Source organism: Aythya fuligula, chromosome 18, assembly GCF_009819795.1.
Source record: "Aythya fuligula isolate bAytFul2 chromosome 18, bAytFul2.pri, whole genome shotgun sequence".
NCBI classification, from domain to species: domain Eukaryota; kingdom Metazoa; phylum Chordata; class Aves; order Anseriformes; family Anatidae; genus Aythya; species Aythya fuligula.
This window is the reverse complement of record NC_045576.1, coordinates 2174291-2196144: the sequence shown is the minus strand read 5'-3', so window position 1 is coordinate 2196144 and position 21854 is coordinate 2174291. Positions and strand designations below refer to the sequence as shown.

At 52.1% G+C, this 21854-nt stretch overlaps 1 protein-coding gene across 1 annotated transcript in view; it reads left to right on the top strand.

The window, feature by feature from the left end:
- The window catches only part of PIK3R5 (phosphoinositide-3-kinase regulatory subunit 5), a 56873-nt gene that overhangs the window by 16373 nt on the left and 18646 nt on the right, over positions 1 to 21854 (top strand). Inside the window, exon 2 of the mRNA XM_032199672.1 lies at positions 15455 to 15564. Within this exon, the coding sequence (XP_032055563.1) occupies positions 15468 to 15564 (97 nt within the window). The 5' untranslated portion in view covers positions 15455 to 15467. The remainder of the gene's footprint in view (positions 1 to 15454; positions 15565 to 21854) is intronic.

The following is a 21854-nucleotide window of genomic DNA, read 5'->3' as shown; positions in this document are numbered from 1 at the left end:
AGGGGATGGCTGATACAGAGTGAGAAGCACTCCCAGCCTGGGGCTGTTTGAAAGCTCAAGGTTTCAAAGGTATTTTCTTCCCCGGCTCTAATTTTAACAGCCACACTTGGGATAAGCGCTTTGAAGCCTTAATTGCAATTATGAATCTTCCTCTGTTCCCAGGTTTCCCCTAATTGGCTTCCTGTGAGAATTTACAAAGCTGGTAAAAACAAAACCGCTGTTTTTGTGAGGGAGTTGGTGGCGTGAGATTCCTGAGCCCAAATAAACCGCGGCTCAGCTGGGACTTCTGCGCTGCGACGCGGTGCTGTAAGCAGACCCGCAGCCAGACGCTCACAACAGTGGCATTATACAAAGCGTAAGCTGATTTACATGCTTGCATTTGGAAAGTGCTAATCTATTTGGATTTTTTTTTCCTCCTCTTTTTTTCCTTTCACCCTTCTCTAATCTTCTGCGATCCCTGCCAGGTTCCCAGCTCCTTTGGCTGGAATAGGGCCCCAGCTAAATCCTTTATCTGTCTATTTGGCAACGCTGGGTGAAGTAGTTAGCAAACGAATGACACTTTTTTTCTTTTTTTTTTCTTTTTTTTTTTCTTTTTTTTTTTTTTTCCTGGCTCATTAATTAGATTTACAGAGCTGAGTGGCTGCTGCAATAGTCTGGGCAATGCAGTTCTCTATTTTGTTTCTTAGGAATTTGGATTTTAAAAAACAGCTTTGAGGCAGTTCTGGTGCTAGCGGTCGGACCTGCAGCTCCCCTGTGTGTGCTGCTGTTGAGAATATGTCCCTCTCACGTGCAGCTTAATTTCTCTGATTTGCTGCTGCCCGAGCTGTTCTGATTGTGCATCGTCGATTTTACTGCTGGAGAGGTTCGAGGATGGGTATCTGGGTGCTGTGCTTCTGAGGTGTCCATGGCAGGATATCTTGGTTAAGGCAAGTGGTTCTTGTGGGTTAGAAATAACATCTGTGAAATTATATATATACATATATATATATTTAATATGCTTTTTGATATGGCCTGTTTTGCCAGCCTTACCTGCCAGGGTCATAAATGGGATTGGGAAGGCTACATCAGGCATTAAAAATAAGGGGATGGAAGGAGAATAATGCTGCCACCTCCATCTGCTGGCGCTTCGCACATGGGCTGTCAGGGCTTGCTGCAGTGGGGGCCTTGCCTCTGCATTCAGAGGAGGAAACTGAGGCCCAGAGAGGTCACTCACCATGCCATGGCACCGGGGCTCTTGGTTTCTATTGCGGGCTTTCGGTTCCTTTTGTAACCACCAGACACTGTCTTTTCTCAGGTCGAGGGCTGAGCAGTCTGGCAGGGAGGCGAGTGCTGGGGTCTCGGTTGCTGATGCCCAGCGTTGGGGCACCCCGCAGGTGCTGATTGATGCTTGTGATGCTGCTGGTTCTCTCATCCCATTTATAAATGGGCATTTGGGATATGCAGAGCCACTTGGCTTGTGTTGGGGAGCAGGAGGTGGGTCTCTGCAGAGGAGGGTGATCTTGTGCATTGCCCACAGTGATGGAGGCTCAGCACAGCTTCCATCACTGGGGTCCACATCGGGGGTCTGCCCCACCATCTGGTTTCACCTTTCTGGTTGTTTAGGGGACATTGCATCCCCTGTCACTGGCTGGGAGCAGCGGGGTGAAGCGCAGCGAAGCCCCTGCTCATGGAGAGCAGGTCAGTGCTTTTAGCACAGGCTTCCTGATGTGACCACAGGGTAAACTTTTATTGCGTAGTGTCCAACGGGAGGCAAATATTCAAAAGCTCTGGAGGGAGGAGGATGCTCGGCAATTTTTGAAAGTCATGGTGGATGCCAGCTTCAGTGGGCACAAACAGGCTGCTGGGGCTGTCAACGTTGCTGCCTCGAGGGAGGCGCTGGCTTTGCTGCATCCCTCAGCTGCTGGATCCACGTCGCTGCTGTGGGGACCAGGGATGGCTGTAGGCAAACCCGGCCATGGACACAGCATGTGCTCTGCTCTCCTTATGCTGTCTGCTAACTTGGCCCAAAGTGGGATGGATTTTGCCTCGGTCGATGCAAAAATCAAAGCCCTAGGGTGATGTGGGTCAAGCGCTGCTTGTACTTGTGAAAAGGATGGCAGCATTTAGAAGCAGAGAAGTGCAGTTGCTAGAAGGAGTTCTGTAGGCAAAGAGTTGAGGGGAAGGGCAGAAATAGCTCCAAAATTTTAAAAAAAAAAAAAAAAAAAAAAAAAAAAAAAAGCTGTGACCAAAAGCAATTTGCACTCAACCCACTTGAGAGTTGCCCTCCCAGAAAAGTAGATGCTTATCTGCCCAGCCCAAGGGACCCACCGCTGCTGGGGCAAATTGCCTGCTAATCTCTGCTAAAGGCAGAGCGATCAGGCTAACTAATTAGGCAGGTATTTACACTTTCCCAATTAAATGTGGGGAGTGGAGCCTATTCCCAAGGGAACACAGACTTCCCAGGGAGGTGCCTGGATCAGTGTGCTGGGTCTTTTGATCCCTCCCAGGAGCCGGCAGATGTGAGACATGACTGTCTAAACCAGAGACCTGCTAATTTCGAGACAACGTTTGGAAGTTAAAAGCAAAGAAACCACTTAGGGTTTCCCTGGAGGTAAGACGGAAGGAGGAATAAGTAGCTGCTGGCCAGGGAGCACTGAGGAGGAAAACCAAAGGTCTTTTTCTGAGCCCTGTCCCAGCAGAGCAGAGTGGCCTCGCTTTGCTGAACTTGTGCTGTTTCATTATTAGTGGTAGTACTGATTTTCAATGTTATTATTTCATATATTGAAACAATACATTATTCATCTGCATCATTGCAATATATTATTATTACTTTCAAAAAAGACTATTTAGGCACTTTTTGTAAACAAGAAACCATCTTCAAGTGACCGCCTCAATTAATGTGTCCTGAGCAGTGAGTGTCGTAGATAAAATAGGGTGAAAAAGCTGAGAAAAGCCCAGAATGAATGCAGCGGCCACATTTTGTAGCAGCTTTCAGAGGGTGAAATGTGCTGGGTTAAGTTGGTGCCAGGACACCAGTGTGGCTCTTGTCCTGCCACTGCCTTCCTGTGTCACCTGGGCAAAGTCACTTTGCCTTCCCCATTGGCCTCGGTTCCTATCACCATGTGGCTAGCAGCATGTTTTTCTTTCCTTGAAGTAGTGGTTTGAGAATAAGGGTGTCCAGATCTGGTGCTGAGGGAAGGTGGGGGGTGAATAATTCCCAAAGGTTGTGGTTCTGGTTGATCTGGGTGCAGGGTCCTGTTGGAGGCTCTGCCCAGACCAGTGCCCATGGCTCTGATGCAGCATCCCAGTTTCAGCTGCTCCATTGGATGGCTGTGGCAAAAGGACACGGAGGTAGGAATGGAGCAACAGACAATGGAAAGGGTCAGGTATGAGGCTGAGAGGGAGCTGAAAGCTGGTTCAGGGTGCAGGATGGAGCTGGGGGACCTGCAGGTTGAAGCCAAGGTCAGAGTTGTTGGAGCCAGGCAGGGACTGCGTGGAAAGGAGTGCAAACAGGCCACTTTGGGGGCTCAGTCCTCATTTGCTAAAAATACAGCTTCTGGTAGCCTGGCCCAGCAGGATGTCTGCTTGTGAACTGCAGCTGGAGCACAGCTCGCTCCCATCTGTGCTTGTGGCTTGGGGCTGGCGAGGGCTCGTTCTTACAGTGACCTATTGGTGCTGCTGCGCGGGGTGCAGTTGGCCTCATCCTATACCGGGCTGCCCCAAATGGGCTCCAAGCTCTCCTCAGACCCCCTGGGGTAGGGGATGTGGCTGGCCCTGCCCAAGGGCATCAGCGCTGTGATGGGAGCAAGGGGGAAGCAAGGGTGTCCCAATTGTGTCAGTGCCCCATATCCTTCAGGAGCCCTGTTGTCTCTGAGGGCTGATGGGTTTTTCTGGCCTGCCGTGGCCCCAAACCAAGGAGCATCAAATCCCCAAGCTGCCCGTGGGTCACCTCTTGGACTGATGTCTGTTGTCTCGGTGAGAGAAGGATCCTGGCAGTGAGCCCACCAGGTACATGAGCAAGAAGTCTTGGGGTCCAAGACTTCTTGGCACCCACCTCCTGGTGAAGCCATTGTTCCTGTCCACCTTGTGCTTGGGACTGGGGAAAGCTCTGCCAAGTGGGTGCAGGTGCCCAGCACCAGCTGGCCCTGTGCCAGCTCCGCGATGTCCTCGGAGAAACCTACAATGAGGATTTGGATCTCAGTTTGCAGATTGGCTCCTCAGCCCTGAATACATGCTGCTGGCTAATCCCATCATCGCTTGGACTGGTCTCCCAGTATGCAGAGCTGGTGGATTCATCCCGGGAGAGGTGTCCCTGCTGATAGCCCTGTATCTGGGAGGGCTCTGCCTTCACACAGTGAGCTCTGGAGTTAATCTCTGCTCCAGTTCAGCTTATAAGCAAATGTGGGGGTCAATGTGCTCATGGCTTGCTTTGGGGCTGGGGTCTCTGTCCTTTTATTAGGTAAGAAAATGAATTGGTTTGTACTTCAAAGCAAGCCTGTGTCATTCAGACCAGGTATTGCCATTGCACCACAATTTTAGAACAAAGAAAGAAAACAGAGACAAAACTAAAAACAGGAACCAGCAGATAAACAATCCACCCGTGCCGCTGGCGCTGAGCTGAGCCGAGCTCCTTCCTGCTCTCAGCCATCTGGCAGGTCAGCCGCGGCGCTCGGGGCTGTGCTGGACTTGCGGAGCCAGGCGCTCCCGGTCAGCCCTTCCCAGAGGGGCAGCCAGCTGGGAAATGATTGAAAGTCTTTTCCATTCATAAAACAAAATAATATTCTCCAGGGTGCGAGCGGAGCACCTGGCTCTCCTCGTCTGAGCGTGCCCAGGTGGGATGCTGCAAGTTCACGCTCTGGTCTGGGGGAGATGTTCCTCCTGCCTGTGTCGTGGGGCTGACACCAGGGTTTCCATACAGGGGGTGGTTGGTGAGCCCCTGAGCTGCAGGAGTGGGGTCAGGGCTTTGGGCTGCGGCTGTCTTGGGGTGCTGGGGAGGGGGAGCTGGCACAGGAGCGTTCTTGGTGGCAGGCACCTGCCGGGTGCCAGTGCCCCCACCCAGTGTCATTGGAAATCGGTGTGGGGCTAGTCCCCGGGAGAACTGCCTTAGTGCGGGCTTGTTCACGGCAATGAGAACCTAAATACTGGTGTGTGGAGGAAAATGTCAGAAATGAGAAGTTTCATTCATTTCTGGCTTGATTTTTACTTTCTGAATCACAGTCAGATGAGTGCAAGCGCTGTTTCGAAATGATGGGTTGAAAGGTTTTGTTCTGAGTCCTTGAGACCCCCTCCACTCCTCGCCTTTCGCACCCTCAAGCAGATGAGTTTTGCTGAAATTCAGACCAGTTCACTGAGGAATTTGCTCACCTTGAAACAGTTTATCTGATTACTTTGTTCTCTTTGCCAAGTTTCTTGCAACCCTGTTGTTGCTTCCATGGTGATTTAATTTGTTTTTGTTAAACCTAACCCTAAGCAGCATCCCTGTGATCGTTGGGGCTGGTCCTAAGGCCGCCTGTCGTGGTGACCCGCAGCTGGTACCCAACTCCCAGAGCACATACAGGCTCACTTCTATAACGTGATCCCTGCTCCTGGCGCTGCAAAACATATCTGAGACTTTGCCAGCTCAGCAACAGCAGATCCCAGGGTAAAAGACAGCAAAGGTGTGTGGTATCAGGACTGATTGCTCCTGTGTTTTCCCATGGAGCCTTTCTCTCCAAGTCTGAAATGAAAAGTGGTGGTGGTTTGGAGGTGATGTTTGCACCTCTGGATTTTATTTTCCTGGAGCTCACAGCCTCTGCACCCCATAAGCCTTAGCCTTAAGCTCTGGCTGCTAATACAGGTAATCCTGGGAATGGAATTTGGGAAATCCTGTTAAATAATTCCCATTGCAGCAATGCAAAGGGCTCAGATGGAGATATCTGTGCAGGGCTGACACGTCTTAAGCATTTCTCAGCTTCCTGTTGGCTTTCTCTTCTATCGGGTGTACTTAGTGGCAGCTGAGCAGCGCAAAGCTGTACCGGAGGGAGCTGGGATAACAAACCACTTGTGATAACCACCGAAAAGCTCCGGTACTGCAGGATCCACGGCCCAAAACCCAGTTGCCCTACTTCAACGGAGGCTCAAAATACTTCTCCCCCGCCACCCAGGCAGCCTCTCCTCCTCCCCCAGCTCTGCAAGAGGCCACGCGTGCGCAGCGGAGCTGCGGTGGCCGTGCAGACCTGCACCCGTGGGTAACCTGCTTTCCACGACCGCGCCGCCTGTGCTTTCTATGCACGGGGACCTGCCCGCGGTGTATTTCTTTTTTTGGAGTTGCTGCTCAGGGCTACGTGATGCTGAGCGCCGCCAGCTCCCACGTCACACACCACACACGTGTGTGTGGAGGTTCGTGGTTGTGATGTTCCTCCCTTTCTCCCCCTCCCTTCGGTCTTGCTCTTGCTGTGTTTACCTCCCTGGTGCGGTCAGTCACTCTTCCCTGAGAGCAAAGCGGGGCTGGACAAGTTGCACTGAGCGGTAAAATGTCAGTCCTGCCTGGTGTTCTGTGGAGTCCCTGCCTGGACCTGTAATTCTTCCCTGCCCTTGGTTCCCCTGCCCGGCCCTTGGCACGTGGTGCTCTGTATCTTCAAGTTTTAGCTGCTGTATGATGTCCCAGATGCTTTTCCCAATGGGTTTGCTGTTGCAGACAAAATACTAGATGCAAAATTGATGACTGCAGGCTACTTATTACAGGGAAGAGGCAATTTTCCTGGTTCTCTCTCTCTCCTGAATGTTTTTTTCTCACCACCATTGGGGACAATGCTTCATCTCTCGGTTTCACTGGTGTTTCTCATCTCCTTTCTAAGCTGGGGACCTTTCCCCTCTGCCCAGAGATGTTTCCTTTTGCTGTGCACTGGTGTGCTGTGTCCATGGGCCAGGTCAGCAGCCTGGCAGGAGGAGCGGCTGCCGAAGTGGCCGACGTGCAGCTGCGGAGTGGCGCTTGGCTCTGGAGCATCTCATGGTCTGCTGCTTGGGGAAGCTCCCTGTGCCCTGGCTGCAGACGGTCAGATGAGCACCACCGAGCCTTCCAATGGAGCCGTTTTCTTTTGCAGATGTGTATAGTGAATTAATTTGGGCTTCTTTCTGCAAAGAAGCCATCTGTGGTCTGAGTCCATGGCTGGGCTCATCCAGCCCAGCTCTGCCTAGCTGCTAGGGGTGATGCCTTGGAGCACCCAGTGGAGAGGAGCCGTGGGACCAAGGGAACGCCTCCGATGCCCCTCGGCTGGGCCGAGCAGCCCCCAAGCAGCCAGGTAAACAGCTCACAGAGGTGTCTGAACTGAGCTGTCTGCACTTTGCCAAGATGAATCACATCTCACATTTCATTTTCTCGTGCTGGGCTGAGCCCCCCCTCCCCACGCTGCTGCAAGGCGCTGCCCTGGCCCCCAGCCCTGCAGGACCCCTGGTGCCTGCTGCAGGGCTGCCCATGTCTGCATGGACCTGAGGCCTGGGTGCTGCTTCGTCCCCTTTGTGTTACCTTCTGGAGGTGCTCTTTGATATTAAAAGGACGCCGAAACCGCTTTTGCACGTTAGGTGCTTTCCCTGCTCTGTGGTGGGAGTCTCTCGTTCAGCCCCGTTCTCAGGCATGGTGAGAACAAGGAGTGAGCTCTACGTCTTAGTAAGCTTTCCAGTTCTCACGAGTGCTGGTGTAAATGAGCCCCTGCAGTTCAGCAAGACAACGTTACCCTTGTGTTTGAGGAGTACTCAAGTCCCAAGGTGTCCATGCTGCTGTATGCTGAACAGGCTGCTAGGCTGGTAATAACTCAAATCTTAATTTCTTACTGCTGCAAAGCATTTCTTGCTGCTTCATCTGCTCCATTCCTGTTGTGAAGTGTCCCTCAACGTGGTGATCTTTCCTGACAGATGCTGTTTTCATTCTAGATGCAGATTTTCTGGTACCACAAGTTTTATCTTCTGCTTTAAGATGAAAACACCAAAATCCTCTTTCCCGTTTCACTTCCAAATACCATGGTTTTCTCAGAATCCTGTGTTACGTGGAAATCCCACAACAATTTTAAAGTCACCAGTTCATATAATGTCTTGTCACTTATCTGTTGCATTCAGACTCTAGATGTGCTGCTCCAACTATCCCAGAGCAGGGGCAAACTGCTGTGAAAATCTTCTTCCAGAGCAGATCAAGGCACAGATTGCCTCAGATGCTGCTGGGATCTCCCATCCTTCCAATATCCAATTAAATTAATATCCAATAAACCCAATATCCAATTCACCTGTTGGTGGTTTTGCTCCTGTGAAAAACCACCCTGGTCTTGATGTCTCTGCCACCAGCATGCAGTCAGAACTCTGTTTGAATTTCTCTCCTTGGCATGTTGCTCCCTGCACGCATACTCGCCACCAGACCCCTGAGTCTGCCTTGATCCTTGGAGCTGCTCTGCTCTTTTTGCTCACTGGTGCCCTGAAGGCAAGTCTTCCCAGCCCCAGTTGTGTTGGGTCCCCCCTCGGCCTGCTTCCCAGCCCCGTACCGGGTGATCCTGTCCCGTGCCTTTTCCTGACAGCCTGAGTCATTTACCCCTAAATCCTGCTCTGGATGTGCCTTGCTCACCCATTGATAAGGTTTTTGTGTCCCACTTTGGAGCAGGGTATGCGTGAGCTGGCCACGTGCCTGTACCCCTCTCCTGTGCTCCCTGTCAAACCAGATGGAGAAAGGTGACAGAACTGGGCTTGTGCAGACAGCATTAAATTACAGGTTTTTGCTTCAGATTCTCCTTCCTGTCCTTGGAGAAGATCCTTAATTTCTGGTGTCTTCCATTGCTCCCTCCTCACCCCAAGAAAAGGGTGGGGGGGATAACAACATTGTCTTCCCTGTTGTTGTATGATTGCATGATGGTCTTTTGCTATGTGCAAGTGCAGCAGACAGCATCATGGGGTCTTGGTGTGTTTCATGTTTGTAGTGTGCCCTTGCTCCATGGATAAGGAGAGAGGGGACAGTCCTTTAGGGTGCAGGACTGGGTTGATGCTACCGCCGACTTCTCAAGAAATCAAAGCTAAGGGAATTTTTTCAGCAGTGTACTTCATTCTCAAGCCTGCACCTTTACTTGGCAGCTAGAGAGGTGGTGCTCTTAGCAAGCTGATGTGGTGTGGGTGGGTGAGGAGGTTCACGGGTGAGATGATGGGCAGAGATGTGGGCACTGACACCCAAGCAGATCTCTCTTGCATTTGCCCTCTGTGGCTTCATCAGTGGTTGGTTTGGGTTGGTTCTTCAATGCCAGGGTTCAGGAAGGGCTCGCGCTGGGTTTTGACAGCCAGTTTTTGGAATAGCTTCTCCATTGCATAGAATCACAGGGTGCTTTGGGATGGAAGGGACCTTAAAGCCCCCCTGGTTCCAGCCCCTGCCCCCAGCCCAGGCTGTCCCTAGCCCCATCCAGCCTGGCCTTGGGCACTGCCAGGGATGGGGCACCCACAGCTCCTGGGGCAGCCTGCGCCAGTGCCCCACTGCTCTTATTTCACTTCTCTGCTGCCTGCATCTCTTGATTTAAGGAGTAGAGGCTCCCTGGAGGTGGGGTTTTGCAGTCCACATAGTGAAGGTCAATCATGGTCCCTGCCATGTCTCGGGGTGCTCTTACTCCTTGGGGTAAGAGCAGCGTTCGTCCTCGCTCAGCAGGACAGGAACCCGTGGGCCTGTAAAGAAATAATGCGGTGCCGGGTTGTTTGTGCGGTATGTTCTCCTTTGCGAGCACCCTGAAAGGATGTTTGTCAAACCAGTTGCCTCCTGGATCTTTTGATACGCTGCCTTTGTGTGGTTTGAACGAGCACCTTATCACCTTCATCTCCCTGCTCTTTGATGCACAGCACTCACTTCAGCAGTAAACAGATGATGGTTGAAGCTTGAATCTTAAATATTGCAGGTTCCTCACCCCTTTGCCTTATTTTCTACAAAGACTTCCTCCAGCTGCTCCCGTTCTCGGCTCTGAGTTTCTATCTTTGGCTGCTGTACAGGCGTAGAGGAGGCAATAAAATCTTGCAAGCTAAGGATAGTTAAAACCAAGATTTCAATGTAATCTAAGAAAACCAGACACTTTCGCTGGAGGAGCAGGTGCCATGCGTGCTCTTGTTCCACTGCGCGGCACAGCGGTGGCTCCTCCACTGTTTTGGGGATGCATCTCCTGGGGGTCCTGTGCCGTTCTGCTCCCCACTGCCTGCTTTGGTTGAGCCGTGGAGGAGGTGGGAAGTTGACATGTTGCTTGAGGGAGGTGACGACCTTGCCTGAAGTCCCTGCTGATGTGCTTGCATGAGGACCTTGACCTGAGAAACAGCTCTGGTTCAAAAACAACTGCTTTAATTCCCAGTTAAGTGGCTTTCCTTCTATTGCAATATCAGCCCAAGCTCCTTTTTTTTTCTCCTTTTTTTTTTTTAATCAGAATTATTGCCCTTTTGTCCCTGGTGCCCTAAGCCCTACTGCAGCAGCGAGCCAAGATGCTAACAAATGGGTTAGCATCTCCACAAAACAAATCATGTCTGTCCTCCCACCCGCTGCCATTGCCAGCGGACCTGGGCAGCGTGTTTACAGGCTGGTCCCGTGGGTGAAGGGGCTTGTTTTTCCTCTCCCGTTTCCTGCCCGGGATGCTCAGCCAACGGCCTCAAAACAATTGGGGCAGGAAAGGGCGTTCTCCTGCCGTGAAGGTACCCGGGGGCTTTCTCTGGTGCAGGCGGAGCGGGGCCGTGCTTCCCTGCTGCAGGTTTCCCTCCAGGAAGGTAAAGGATTCTCAGCCAGGTCCTTTCCTGTCCATAGGCGTCTTGAGGAGATGCTGCTGGGACTTGCTGTCATGGAAGGGGAAATCTCAACTTATTTCCTGGTTGCCTGTGTTTCCTCTCTTCGGGAGGTGGATTAGGGCCAGCAGGATGCTGGCTGGGGTGGTGCCTCCCCAGGGCATCGCACTGGAGCTGGGCAGGGGTCTGCCCTGCTGGTGGGGTGGCAGTGGATGGTGTCCCCAGAGGGATGGTCTAATTTCCATCACTGCTTGGCTTGGGAGCACCAACACGAGACTTGATCTTTGAGCTTTTTCCCTCTGGTCCCATCTAATGATGGTGTCATGGGCTCGACCATGACAGGAGGAGATCAGAGTTCTTTGGATGCTGGATTTAGGACTCAAGCGGACTTAACACAGAACAGAACAGCAGATGTGTGACTCCCAGTTGATGTTCTCACCTGCCCTGTCCAGATCATGTGGACTAAGGGTGGTGGCCTTGGTGGTCATCTCGATTTGCCTGCTGCATGCAGAGAGGCCCTGTGCACCTGGGGCAGCATCATCCTGGGTGTGAGGGAGATGAGGGGCTTTCGTTTGCTCTGACACTGAGCAAGAGGGAAGCTGAGAAAGGGAAAGGTCTGAGAACAGTGAAAGCGAGCAGAGTGACCAGAAAAATACTTAGATTGACTGATTTTTCATATGCTTTGAAAACTTCAGGATTTTGGAACACTTCCTGCCTCAAAGCAGGACAACTGAAAATTAAAACACAATGATCAGCAAACTTCCCTCTTTATGGCAAGAGATAAATGTTTACCCATTCAATGTTGGTTGACAGGAACAATGTAATTTATCTGCCCACCTTTATAACTGTGACAAATAGAAGAAAATATCCCAGTTGGAAACCTTCCAAAGATCTCACACCCATACAATGTGCTGCATCAATTTCACAAATTCTCCAAGATACTTTGTCCTGTGCCTGTGGCATTGCTAAAATTGTTGACCATTTGCCCAAAACAAGATAAAACCTTGAAGCAAATTGGTTTCAAGAATCCCATGTTCTGCCGGAAGTCAGAGGGCTTAAATGTTGTCACGGCTGAGGCTGGACACGAGTGATGTTACCAGCAGGATGTGAGGCTAACTGGAGTGAGCCTTGCTGTCCGCCTGCCTCATCCCACAGAGGTCACCTCCTGCACTGGATCCACGCTGCTGTGGTTGCTGGTTCCGCTCTCGTTCTCTGTCAGTTCCTGCTGCCAGCTCCGTTGGGGCAGCCCACGGATGCTCCCTGCTGACGCTGTCATTCCTGCGTGGCAGTGATGGTGAGGAAGGTGCTTACTGGGAGGTGCCGTGGCAGGGGTTTGTCTCGGCTAACCAGCCACGTGTATGGACAGTAGTGATGTGAGGCAGGGGACTCAGTCCAGATGAGGTCTGGCTATCTTCTTTGAAGACGTCCAGCCCTTTCTGACTGTGCTTTTGCGGCAGGAGGATGCTGCGGAGGATCAGGAACATGCCTGGAGGGCTGAAGATTTGTCTTCTCTGATATCTGTGCCACAAATCACAGAGGAACAGCGGAAAAACTGCTTAGCTTTTCCAAACATTGGCTTCTCTGCCTGTTAAATGGGGACTATATGTCTTGTACAGTGCTTGGAGGCTGCTTTTAAGGTGTAAATTTATGGGAGAAAGGAAAGAAATCTCATCTTAGGGGACATCCAGGGCTTGAAGCCCCACAGCTGATCTTGTAGGGCAGTGTCCAACACGAGCGATGTGTGGTGGGACAAAGCCCTTCTGCCCGCTTTGCCCAGGTCCTGCCAAGGCTGTGCAGAGTGGGAGCAGCAACCTGACCTTGCTTTTCCACGTGCAGGAGCAGGGCTGAGGGCAATGCTCAGTGTTTGCCTGGGGCTGTTCTTCGCAGCTGCAGTGGTGTCCCCTCTATCCCTGCTCCTCAGAGCAGCACCTCTGGGTGCTTCACGTGGGGACCGTGTTATGCTGTCTGCAGAGCTGCTGTCAGCGGGCGTGTGACAGTCCAGTGTCAGAAAGCTTCTCATCATCTGCTTTTTTGGCTTCAATTTGTCCCCAGACCTCTTCTCTCTTCCCTGGGTGGTTCTTAGGCTCTCTCTTGAGTGTGCTTGGCACCTGGTAAGAAGGCAAGGGAACCCACATCCTTAGCAACGTGCTGCTCTGCCTGGAAATATGCAGCCAGACGTGGTCCTGTCCTCTCCACCTGCATCAAGTCATCGAGTCCCTCACATCAGCTGGCCAGCCTGTGGTTTTGACAAAGATGCAAAGATTTAACAGCTCTGCTGCTGAGAGTCCGGATGGAGGGAGATGGAGAGAGGACAGTTGTTTATTTTTTTTTTTCCCCCCAAAGTTGGTCATCACTTAAACACCCTCACAAAACATTGATCGAAAAACGTTGACCTCAGCTGATGTTGTTACCTAGTGCTTGTAAGTTTTTTGACAGAGGTCTGTGGAAAGTCTGATTACGTCCAGAACTGTCCCCTGCCTTGTCATTTTGCTCAGTGTGGGCGGAAAGGAAGGGAGAGTTTGGGGAATAAACAGCAGAGGTTGAAAAGTTCCTGCTTGGTTGTGGTGGGCGCAGAATCCTCTCCCATGAAAGATGCTTCCATAAGCACTGCCTGGGGAGAGGAGGTTTAGATCCATGTGTGGTCCATAGCACAGCAAGGAAAAGAAAACAAAGGCTCTGTGTGTTCTCTGGTGTGAGAGTTGTGATGATATCTTTGTCGTATTTTGTCCTTAAATTCCCTGCTTGCTCTGTGCAGGGATACCAGAAACACCGTGAAGGGGCGGCTGGGCTGGTGCAGGGCTCACTCCTAGTGCACGTCGAGGAGCGCGCTCCCCTCCAAGGACCGAGCTGTGCTCTAAAGCAAGCTGACGTGCAGGGAGGTGTATTTTTGTGAGCTGGGTGTTGTAAAGGGTGCTTATGAGTCATTGCTGTGCTCTTAGTCACTGCTTTCCTCTTGCCACAAGTCATGACTAAGATGCTGATGTGCAGATTCGCCACTCATTCAGTCCTCGGCACAGGGGCAGAGCATCTTGCAGGCGCTCCTCGTACTGACGCTGTGGATGTACAAAACTTTTGAGGACCGTAATAACAGGCTGTGGCAGCAGCAGGCAAGGCAAGGCAGGAGCCCATGGGCCTCTTCGGGGCAAAGGAGAGAGCTTGCATTTAGCAGGTCAGAAGTTCCTCAGGGGTTTGCTTTTACCTGTTTGGAGCTGCTGGTGGCTTCTCTCTGGTGTAGGGAGGGATGAGTGGTGGGGCTGAGCCTGCCTTGGCTCTTCGGGAGTCCCAGCAGCTGGGCATGGCTTTACAGAGCCCTTTCAGGGGAATTGCTGGGAACTGGGAATGGGTCAAGGTGGCTGTGGAGGTGCTTCCTCCAGCAGGGGACCAGCTGGGGACCGGGTAGAGCCTCTGCTGGGATCACAGTGACAGTCGTTCCTGCCAGGGAGGAGCTGGGAGCTGTGATGGGCACGGCCACTGCTGGCTGCTGGGCATCATGCATCGACTAGATAAGCAGAAAACGAAGTGTCTTGGGGTAGGTTTGGGAAATGCACGAGCATGTGGCAGAAGTAAAGGAGTGTGCTGGTCAGGATGAAGGTAAAGGTTTCCTTGGAAAGTGTTTTTTATATTATCGGTAGGTTTTATTTCTTCTTCCTGGGTTATTTTCATACACTTCTGTTGCCTCTAACCAAGAGGAAAAGTGTCTGTGGGATGAGCCCGTCTCTGTGCACTGGGGGAGGGGAGGTGCCTGTCCTGGGGTCTCTGAGGATGCTGGGGATGGCACTTCAGGGAGCAAGGGACTCTCCCTTGGGCACCAATTTGCTTGTGGTTTGGGCACAGCTAGGAAGTACATGTTCTGGGCAAGGGGCCCTTCTTTTCCTGGTGTCCCAGACAGATGCATTTGAACTGGGTGGAAAGGATAAAATCTTGCCTGCAACACAGCCTCTCCAGGCTGAGGTTTGGGCTGGCACCCTGAGCCATGGAGGGGAGGTGGGACAGCGCTGTGTTGTGAAAGGGGCGCAGCTGGGCACGCAATCTGTGCTTTCACAATGTCCTCGGATGCTGAGGCTGAGGTGCCCTCGGTGTTTTCCTGCGTTGCCCCATGGCCATGGGGACATTTTCTTGACGTTGGCTGAGCAGCAGCAATGTCACAGTGCTGGGGACTTTCCTGGCTCTTCTGGCAGGTATGAGGCCAGCACCTGGGGGTGCCTTTGTGGCTACCACCTGTGGCCACCAGAGCCACCAAGGGTGCTCTGTGCGTTATGCAGGCAGGGGAAGCTCGGGGTCTGCCATCACTTTTTCCACCCAAGCCCATTGCAAGGTGCTGCAGCTGTAAACTCTTGCGGTGTTATCTTTGATGGAGGCTAACCCAAGATTACCTCCTTGCCACAGCCACGTAAGTGAGACTTGATCTGTCCCGCAGACGGAAGCTGTGAGACAGCAGATATGCCTGCACTGGGTCTGGATGGGTGCCGTGGTCCTACAGCCTCTTGTGATCGGGCCATGGATGTGTGCACCCACTTTTCTTTGCCAAGGCTGAGAGGGACTGGGAGAGAAGAGAAGATGACAGCTAGCAAAGGGAGCTGTGGGGTTAGAAAAGGTGACAGGAGGCAGTAACAGATGTTTTACCAGTACCGTCTTGTCTGTGCTACAGCAGTGTGACAGTGCTGTCGTCTTTGCACTTAGCTAAGGGCCTGGTATGCTAACTTTCTTCCTTCTCTTTCCTTAGGAGATGAATTAAAATGCAGCACACCACGTGCACAGAGGACAGGATCTACCACGCGCTGGAAAGATGTCTACACGGGCTTAGCAGAGATGCTGTCTCCAGCAGATGGGCTGGTAGGTGACATGTTGGCCATGAGCCTGACCCCCTGACAGCCTTGCTGGGGTCAGACTTTTCTGTCTGTGCCTGATTTGCCCTCTCATTGCCAAGCTACCTGGGTAGAAGAGACCTGCAGGTGCTGCTGGAGGCTTGGAGGCCTTTTCTCCCCTCCAGCACACAAACTTAGAGGTGGGATCCAACCCATTCCATTTCCTGAGCCTCTTACTGCAGAGGAAGACGTACCCAGTTGCTGAGCAAGTTGTGTTAGGTCTTACGTAGATAAAGACTGAGCAGAGGAGTCATGTGTCTTGCCAGTTGTCCATGTGTGAGCTGGAAAGAGGAGTTGTCTTCGCTCACCATGAAGAAAGAGTCCTTTGTGTAATCAGCCAGACGTGCCTTGCTTTGATGTATAAAGACCTCACAACCTCTGGGTGTATCTCTGCTGCATTGTCAGAAGCAAGTGTCAAGATATTGTTATCAGCTTTGTTTGAATCTGGCTTAGATACTGTGGTGGCCATAAAGACATGAGCTGTGGAAGGGCTGTGGAAGGCTTCGAGTTGGCAGTGTGAGGGCAGAGCAGTAACGAGCAGAAGTCATTCCTACACCTGACATTTTGACTTCTCATACGTGCGCTTTTAGGCTTCAGTTAAATCACTCCCTTATCCTTTTGTGGCTGAAAGAAATGAATCTGAGGGGCTGTCAAATCCAAATTTATTTTTTTACTGTGTAGTTCTTCTGCTCTGGAGTTCGCCCCCTCTGTTTTTCCATTGACAGTCAAGAAAGAGGTGACAACCATCTCCTGTCTGCTGAATCCTGGAGCGATGCCTCTGGCCGTGCCCATTTCCTCACACCCCAGAGCAATGCCAGCTCCCTGTGCTGTAACGATGCCCCAGGGCATGGTTCATGCAGTTATCATCAGCCTTCCTGGGTCCTTCTGGTCCCCACATTCTGGGATTCAGTCCCCAAAGCATGTCCTACATTGCTGGCTCCTGGAAGAGTGACCATGCCTTTGGCACCACTAGCATGTGTCTGAAGGAGTCCCTCTGGCCAAGTGGCTCACTGTGCTGCGCAAAACTCACCTCTTCCTGCAATTATAATTAATCAGCCTCTGTGTCACTCACAAGCTCTGCCTTTCAGTAATCCCAGCCCCTTGGCATTGCTTTAGGTAGCCTCGAAAAAACGACTTTGTAATGTTTCCAGCTCATCAGCAGAGATGGGTCTGAGGTGGTGGCCGTGGGCTCTGCTGGACGCAGCTGTGCTGCCCGGGGGCTCCTCATCGCTAGTGCTTTCCCCCACCTTTCCGCACACTGATTTTCCCTTTGTGTGGGTTTTGTGGAGTTTAGTGGGGTGATCTGGAATTCCTGGGTGAATCTCAGGCGCTTTTCACACCAGAAAGTTCTCTTTCATCAGCCGTGCTTGTGTTGTGCCAAAAATCTTGAGTGTGACCGGTGAGCCCAGTTCCTGCAGTCATCGGATTCAATGCTTCCAGCTCTGCTGTGTCCCAGCCCGGGCACTTTTGCTGGGCAGCCCCCAGGGCAGCATTTCGTGGCTGATGCTTTCAGTGCTCTTCCGTGTGGGCTGGTTTTTAAAGCCTTTGCTTTGAAGAGCTGCTGCTTCACATCCTACCCCCTTGCAATCGGAATAGGAAGCATTTTGTTATCTCAATAACATGTGATTTAGGGAAAGCAGAGCATAATGCACAGATATCACCACACCCCTTAATAGCATATCCTATTTCTTTTCAAAAACAGAGTGGAAATGTTTTTATGTTCATGTCTTTGGTGTTTTACAAGCATTACAGTTTTATTACTGTGGTCCTGTGTCAGACGCAGGCTGCTATTTATGGCAGGGTTCTGTTCCTCGTATGGTTGGTGAATCTCTCCATCTTGTTCTTAGCTGTGCAGAAGCCTTCTCCTTTCTCATTTTCAACTTCTTATATCACTTCTGTTTCCCAGTGTATTTGCTTTCCCCTCCTTTTCCCCATTTCCATGCACCAAAATAATGCACTCCAGATTGCAGCTCTTTGGGCTGGAACCCAGCTGGAATTTTGTTCATTTTTCAATTATTTGAGGCTTTGTTTTTATACGATAACTTTATAGAAGGTTGCTCTGGAGCGGGTGAGTAATCACTTCCGATGTGGCATTTTTCCCCTGCATGAGTGACTGAATTGCGGAGGTTTGTGAAGTCAGTGAAGGGGAGAAGTGAGAGTGCCTTAGCCATCACAAGTTTATATCCCAGAGGCCGCAGTGGGCTCTGGGGTCTAAATTGACCATCTTTCCTGAACTGCAGCCATCATGAGAGGAACAAAATAGAAAAGAGCTAGGAAAGGTGATGTGCTTTTCCTCATGGAGATCTGCTTTGGGAGGTCTGGTTGCTTTCTTCCACATTGCTTGAGATGATAGTAAAATCCAAACATGCTAAAGGAAGAAAAATATTTTCTTGTTCAGTAGAGAGCAATGAAACAGAGTGGTTTTGGTGGAGGAGAGTGCTGGGGCTGGCTGCCTTAGGGGATCAGTGGGGTGAGAAGGGCTGCAGGAGCTGGGGAGGTGCTGGGGAGGCCGTAGGGCAGCCCAGTGCCCCAGAGGTCCTGGGGATAGGAGGATGCTGTTGTGTCTCTGTTGTGGGGCTGCACGGAGCCGGGAAGGAGGAAGGATGCTGGTGAGGAAGGTTGGAGAAAGGATGAAGGTCACTGGTGTGCTGGAGAGCCAGAGAAATGTTCAGTGGTATGTTTGTGGGCTTAGGGAGTTTGGTCTGCTCAGCTCGAATAAAAGGATGCTTAAGACACTGCTTGATTGCAGTCATCCAAATGTCTGTATGGGGAATGCAGTCTGGTGTGGGGATGCTCCAGGTTAGCAACCGAGTAGCGACCTTGCAAATTTCAGCCACTGAATTGCTTTCAGCAGCCTTGTGGTGGGCTGTCGGGCTTGGATCTCTGCCTTCCCATCCTCTGCCTTGTCTGGGTAGAAGCACCACTCGTGGATCCTGCCCGGGGAGGTGCCACGGTGCCCTGCTTGTGTGGCTCTAAGCAGCTGCCAGGCAATGGGGGCTGCAAACTGCGCCCCGGTGCAGCCTGGGGAGCTTTATCAGACCCCTGCCCCTTCCCCGGGGGGATGCTGTGCCTGTGGGGATGTGCTCTGTGCACCTCGAACCCACCCACGTCCTCCAGCTGCTGCTGGAATTTTTCCATCCCTCGTGGCTGTCCATTGCAGAAAATCAGCTTAATCTGGTAGAAAGAACAGGAGTGGGTCTGAGGGAGGGAAGAAATAGAGATTTCTGCTTTTCACCCCTCCAAGTGCGTCACTTCTGACGGCATCAGGAGCCGCTCACTGGGATGCTCGCCCCTTGCACTGTGGGCGAAGGCAGCTCGGGCACGTACTATTTCTCCTTTTCTTCTTTCTTTCTTTTTTTTTTTTTTTTCCGATTTGACAGTCACCCCCTCTAAAAAGTGGCAGAGGGGAAACGGTGGCTGCTGAGGTCAGGAAGGAGTCGCTGCGGGAGGCGGGCGGCTCGCGGCAATTCTCAGAAGAGAAATCGCGAAGCCTCATCCTTCCGAGGCCGCCCACGGGGACGCTGCTCCCGACCTCCGGCACGCTGCCGGCCGTGCCGATAGCGATCGAAGACCCAGCTCGCCCGCGGTGCTGCCTCTGCTCCCCTCGGGTCCCCGTTCCCAGCATTTCCTTTGAGTTTTCCTCTCCCAAAGGGAGATTTTTCTCGGGGTCTGCGTAGGGTTAAGCACGGGTCAGTGCTTTGGGTCTGCATGTTGGAGCCCCAGCACAGCTCCAGGCTGCACTGTGCTCCGGGGTGCCTGTGGAGCTGGTGCATAAATCCAGCTCTTTCTCCGTACACAGTGGAAAACCAACAGTGCTGGTTTGCTGTTCTGCAGCAAAACTTGGCAGGCTGAGCGTGAGGGCGGGTGGATGTAAGCAGTGTTTAGCTGTGGGGCTGCTGCCCTGCTGGGGGGTCCTTGGTGCTTCGTGGCCCAAACTGATTTAGGGTCTGGAAGGTGAAGTCCTGGGTTGTGCCCCCTGCACAAGGTGCATCGATAAAAGCTGACCTGGCCCCCACCAGTGCTTGGCCAACCCGTCTGAGTGGAGGTCATGGGGAGCAGGGCTCCAGGTACACTCCTGAGCTACATCTTCCCCACAGACCCAGGGCCTCCCTTGCATCTCACAGCGAGAAAAGTGCTTTTGGGGAATTCAAGAGCAAGTGCCATGTCCAGGAAAGTCTGGTTCAAGCTTTCTGTGTGCCCTCGGTGCGCATTCTCCCCTTGTCTGCAGTGAGCCATTTGCTGGGCTGCGCTGAGATGGGTGAGCAGCTGCAAATAAAACCTTCTGGATGTGGTTTCCACCTGGCCACAGCCTTTCCCTGGCCTGGAAATAAACCCAGTGCTGCCCTGCAGTTTGTAGAAGTTCCCAGCACCCAGCTGTGTCCTGGCTGGTCACCGGGCACCTGTAGGAAGATGGAGATGACACTTGCAGAGCAGTGGCTTGTGCACTGTTAATGTCACCGGGGACCCATGAGAAGCATTACCTTCAATGGCCAAATAACCTTTTTGGTCTGGATACAGGGGAGAACTCCGCTCCCAGTGCTTGGAAAATAGGTGCTCATGAACTGGGCTGTGCACAGAGGGAAGGGAATTCCCACCCAGCTCAGGGTCCCATGTCCTGACCAATGCCCAGCGGTGCCAGCACTTTGCTTTGCTGCGCGGTCTTTGTTTATTGTGTCCAGGATTTCCGAGCTGCATTTTGTGCTGGAGAATATTTTTAGCGAGGATGCAGCTGTTTTGGTGTGTCTTTGGTTAATGCTGCATCGCCCAGCTTAGGAGCTGGGCTCCTGGCGGCCTGTTGCCTCCCAGCACTGGTTTGCTTTGCGGTGGGTAATCCCAGTGCCTTTCTAGGACTGTGAGTCAAACAGAGATTCCTCTGCTCATAGCAGTGTTATTGAAATAAATCTTGCTGCATCTTCATGCTTTAGCTCAGATTTCCTTTAGAACACACAGAAATGGGTCAGAGGCCTCAGCCCTGAATCATATTCGTAAGCTGCTTCCCTGCAGCCCTCCTCTTGCCCCTGCTGCCTTCCCATCCCTCCCAGCGCATCCACTGTGCATTTGCCCCAGCAACTCTGCAGGGAAGGAGCCCAGCACCTCTCCCTGCGCCCCGCTGGGCACCGAGCAGCAGTGAGCCGTCACCGCCGCTTCCTCCTGCCTCGCTAGAAGCGAGAGGAAGGAAGGAGCCCGCGCCTTGCTCAGGCTATTTGTGCTCGTGGTCGCACTCGTGCAGGAAGCGGCGTGCTCCTCAGCTGGTGATGCACCGAGATGCACTTTGGCTCTGCTGGGCTGGGGTTGGGCTCTTCTGTGCACAGCAGCTTGAAATAACCCCCAAAACCTCCCTGCTGAAGCAGGAGTGGGTGTTTGAAGGTGTTCTGTGAGCCCAGCCACTGCTTGCTGAGGTCAGCAAAGCTCCCAATGGCTCTAACCACTTCTGCCGGGACAGTTGCTTGCGTGAGCTCACTGCTGCTGGAGCTTTACCTGGAGGATGCTGCACTCTAGGACAGCGTTGACTTATCTGAGCGCATGTGTTGCTTGTCTTACCATCAGCCTTCTTCCAGCTGCACTACGGCTGCTTTAAATTCCCCATTTCACATCTAGTTAAGTGTATAAAGGTAATTTTATGGCATGAATTTGTAGCTTCTGCAGCTTGGGAATAACAGGACAACATGGCCTGTAGGTTTGTGAAGGAACACCCTGTCCCCTTGCCAGCTAATGGGGTTGTCTCTTCCTTGTTAGCTCCAAAGCTACGGTCAACGCATGTGTGTTGGTGTTTGTTATGTTTCTCTGCCCCTGCATAGACCATGCAAGTGAAAAAAGGCTGCATTTGTATTTGTTTTCCCTGATCACTAACCTGGCTTCCCTGCAGCAAGAGAGACTTGTTTTTTCTTGGTTTTGCTTTCTGTTGACTGAGTTTGGAAAAGCCTTGATGCCAGCACCCCAAATCATGCCGTGGCTGGTGCTGAGCCGAGCAATGTCTGCACAGTGTCTGCTCCTGCTGCTAACATCCATGGAGAAATGGGCCAGGAGAGATGCAGACAAGGACCCTTCCAGATGTTGATATGTTAGGTGTTTGAGATTTCTCCATAACTTCCCTCCATGGGACTGTGTGCGGTGCCTGGGTCCACAAGGAGGATGGGGAGGATGCTGTTCCCTCCTCTGTCTGCAGACCCTGACCCCCTCTAAGCCAGCGAGCAGCCCCTCCTACAGGACACACGGTCAGGATGAAGGAGCTGCCTGGTGCCTTCATGCAGATCGTTT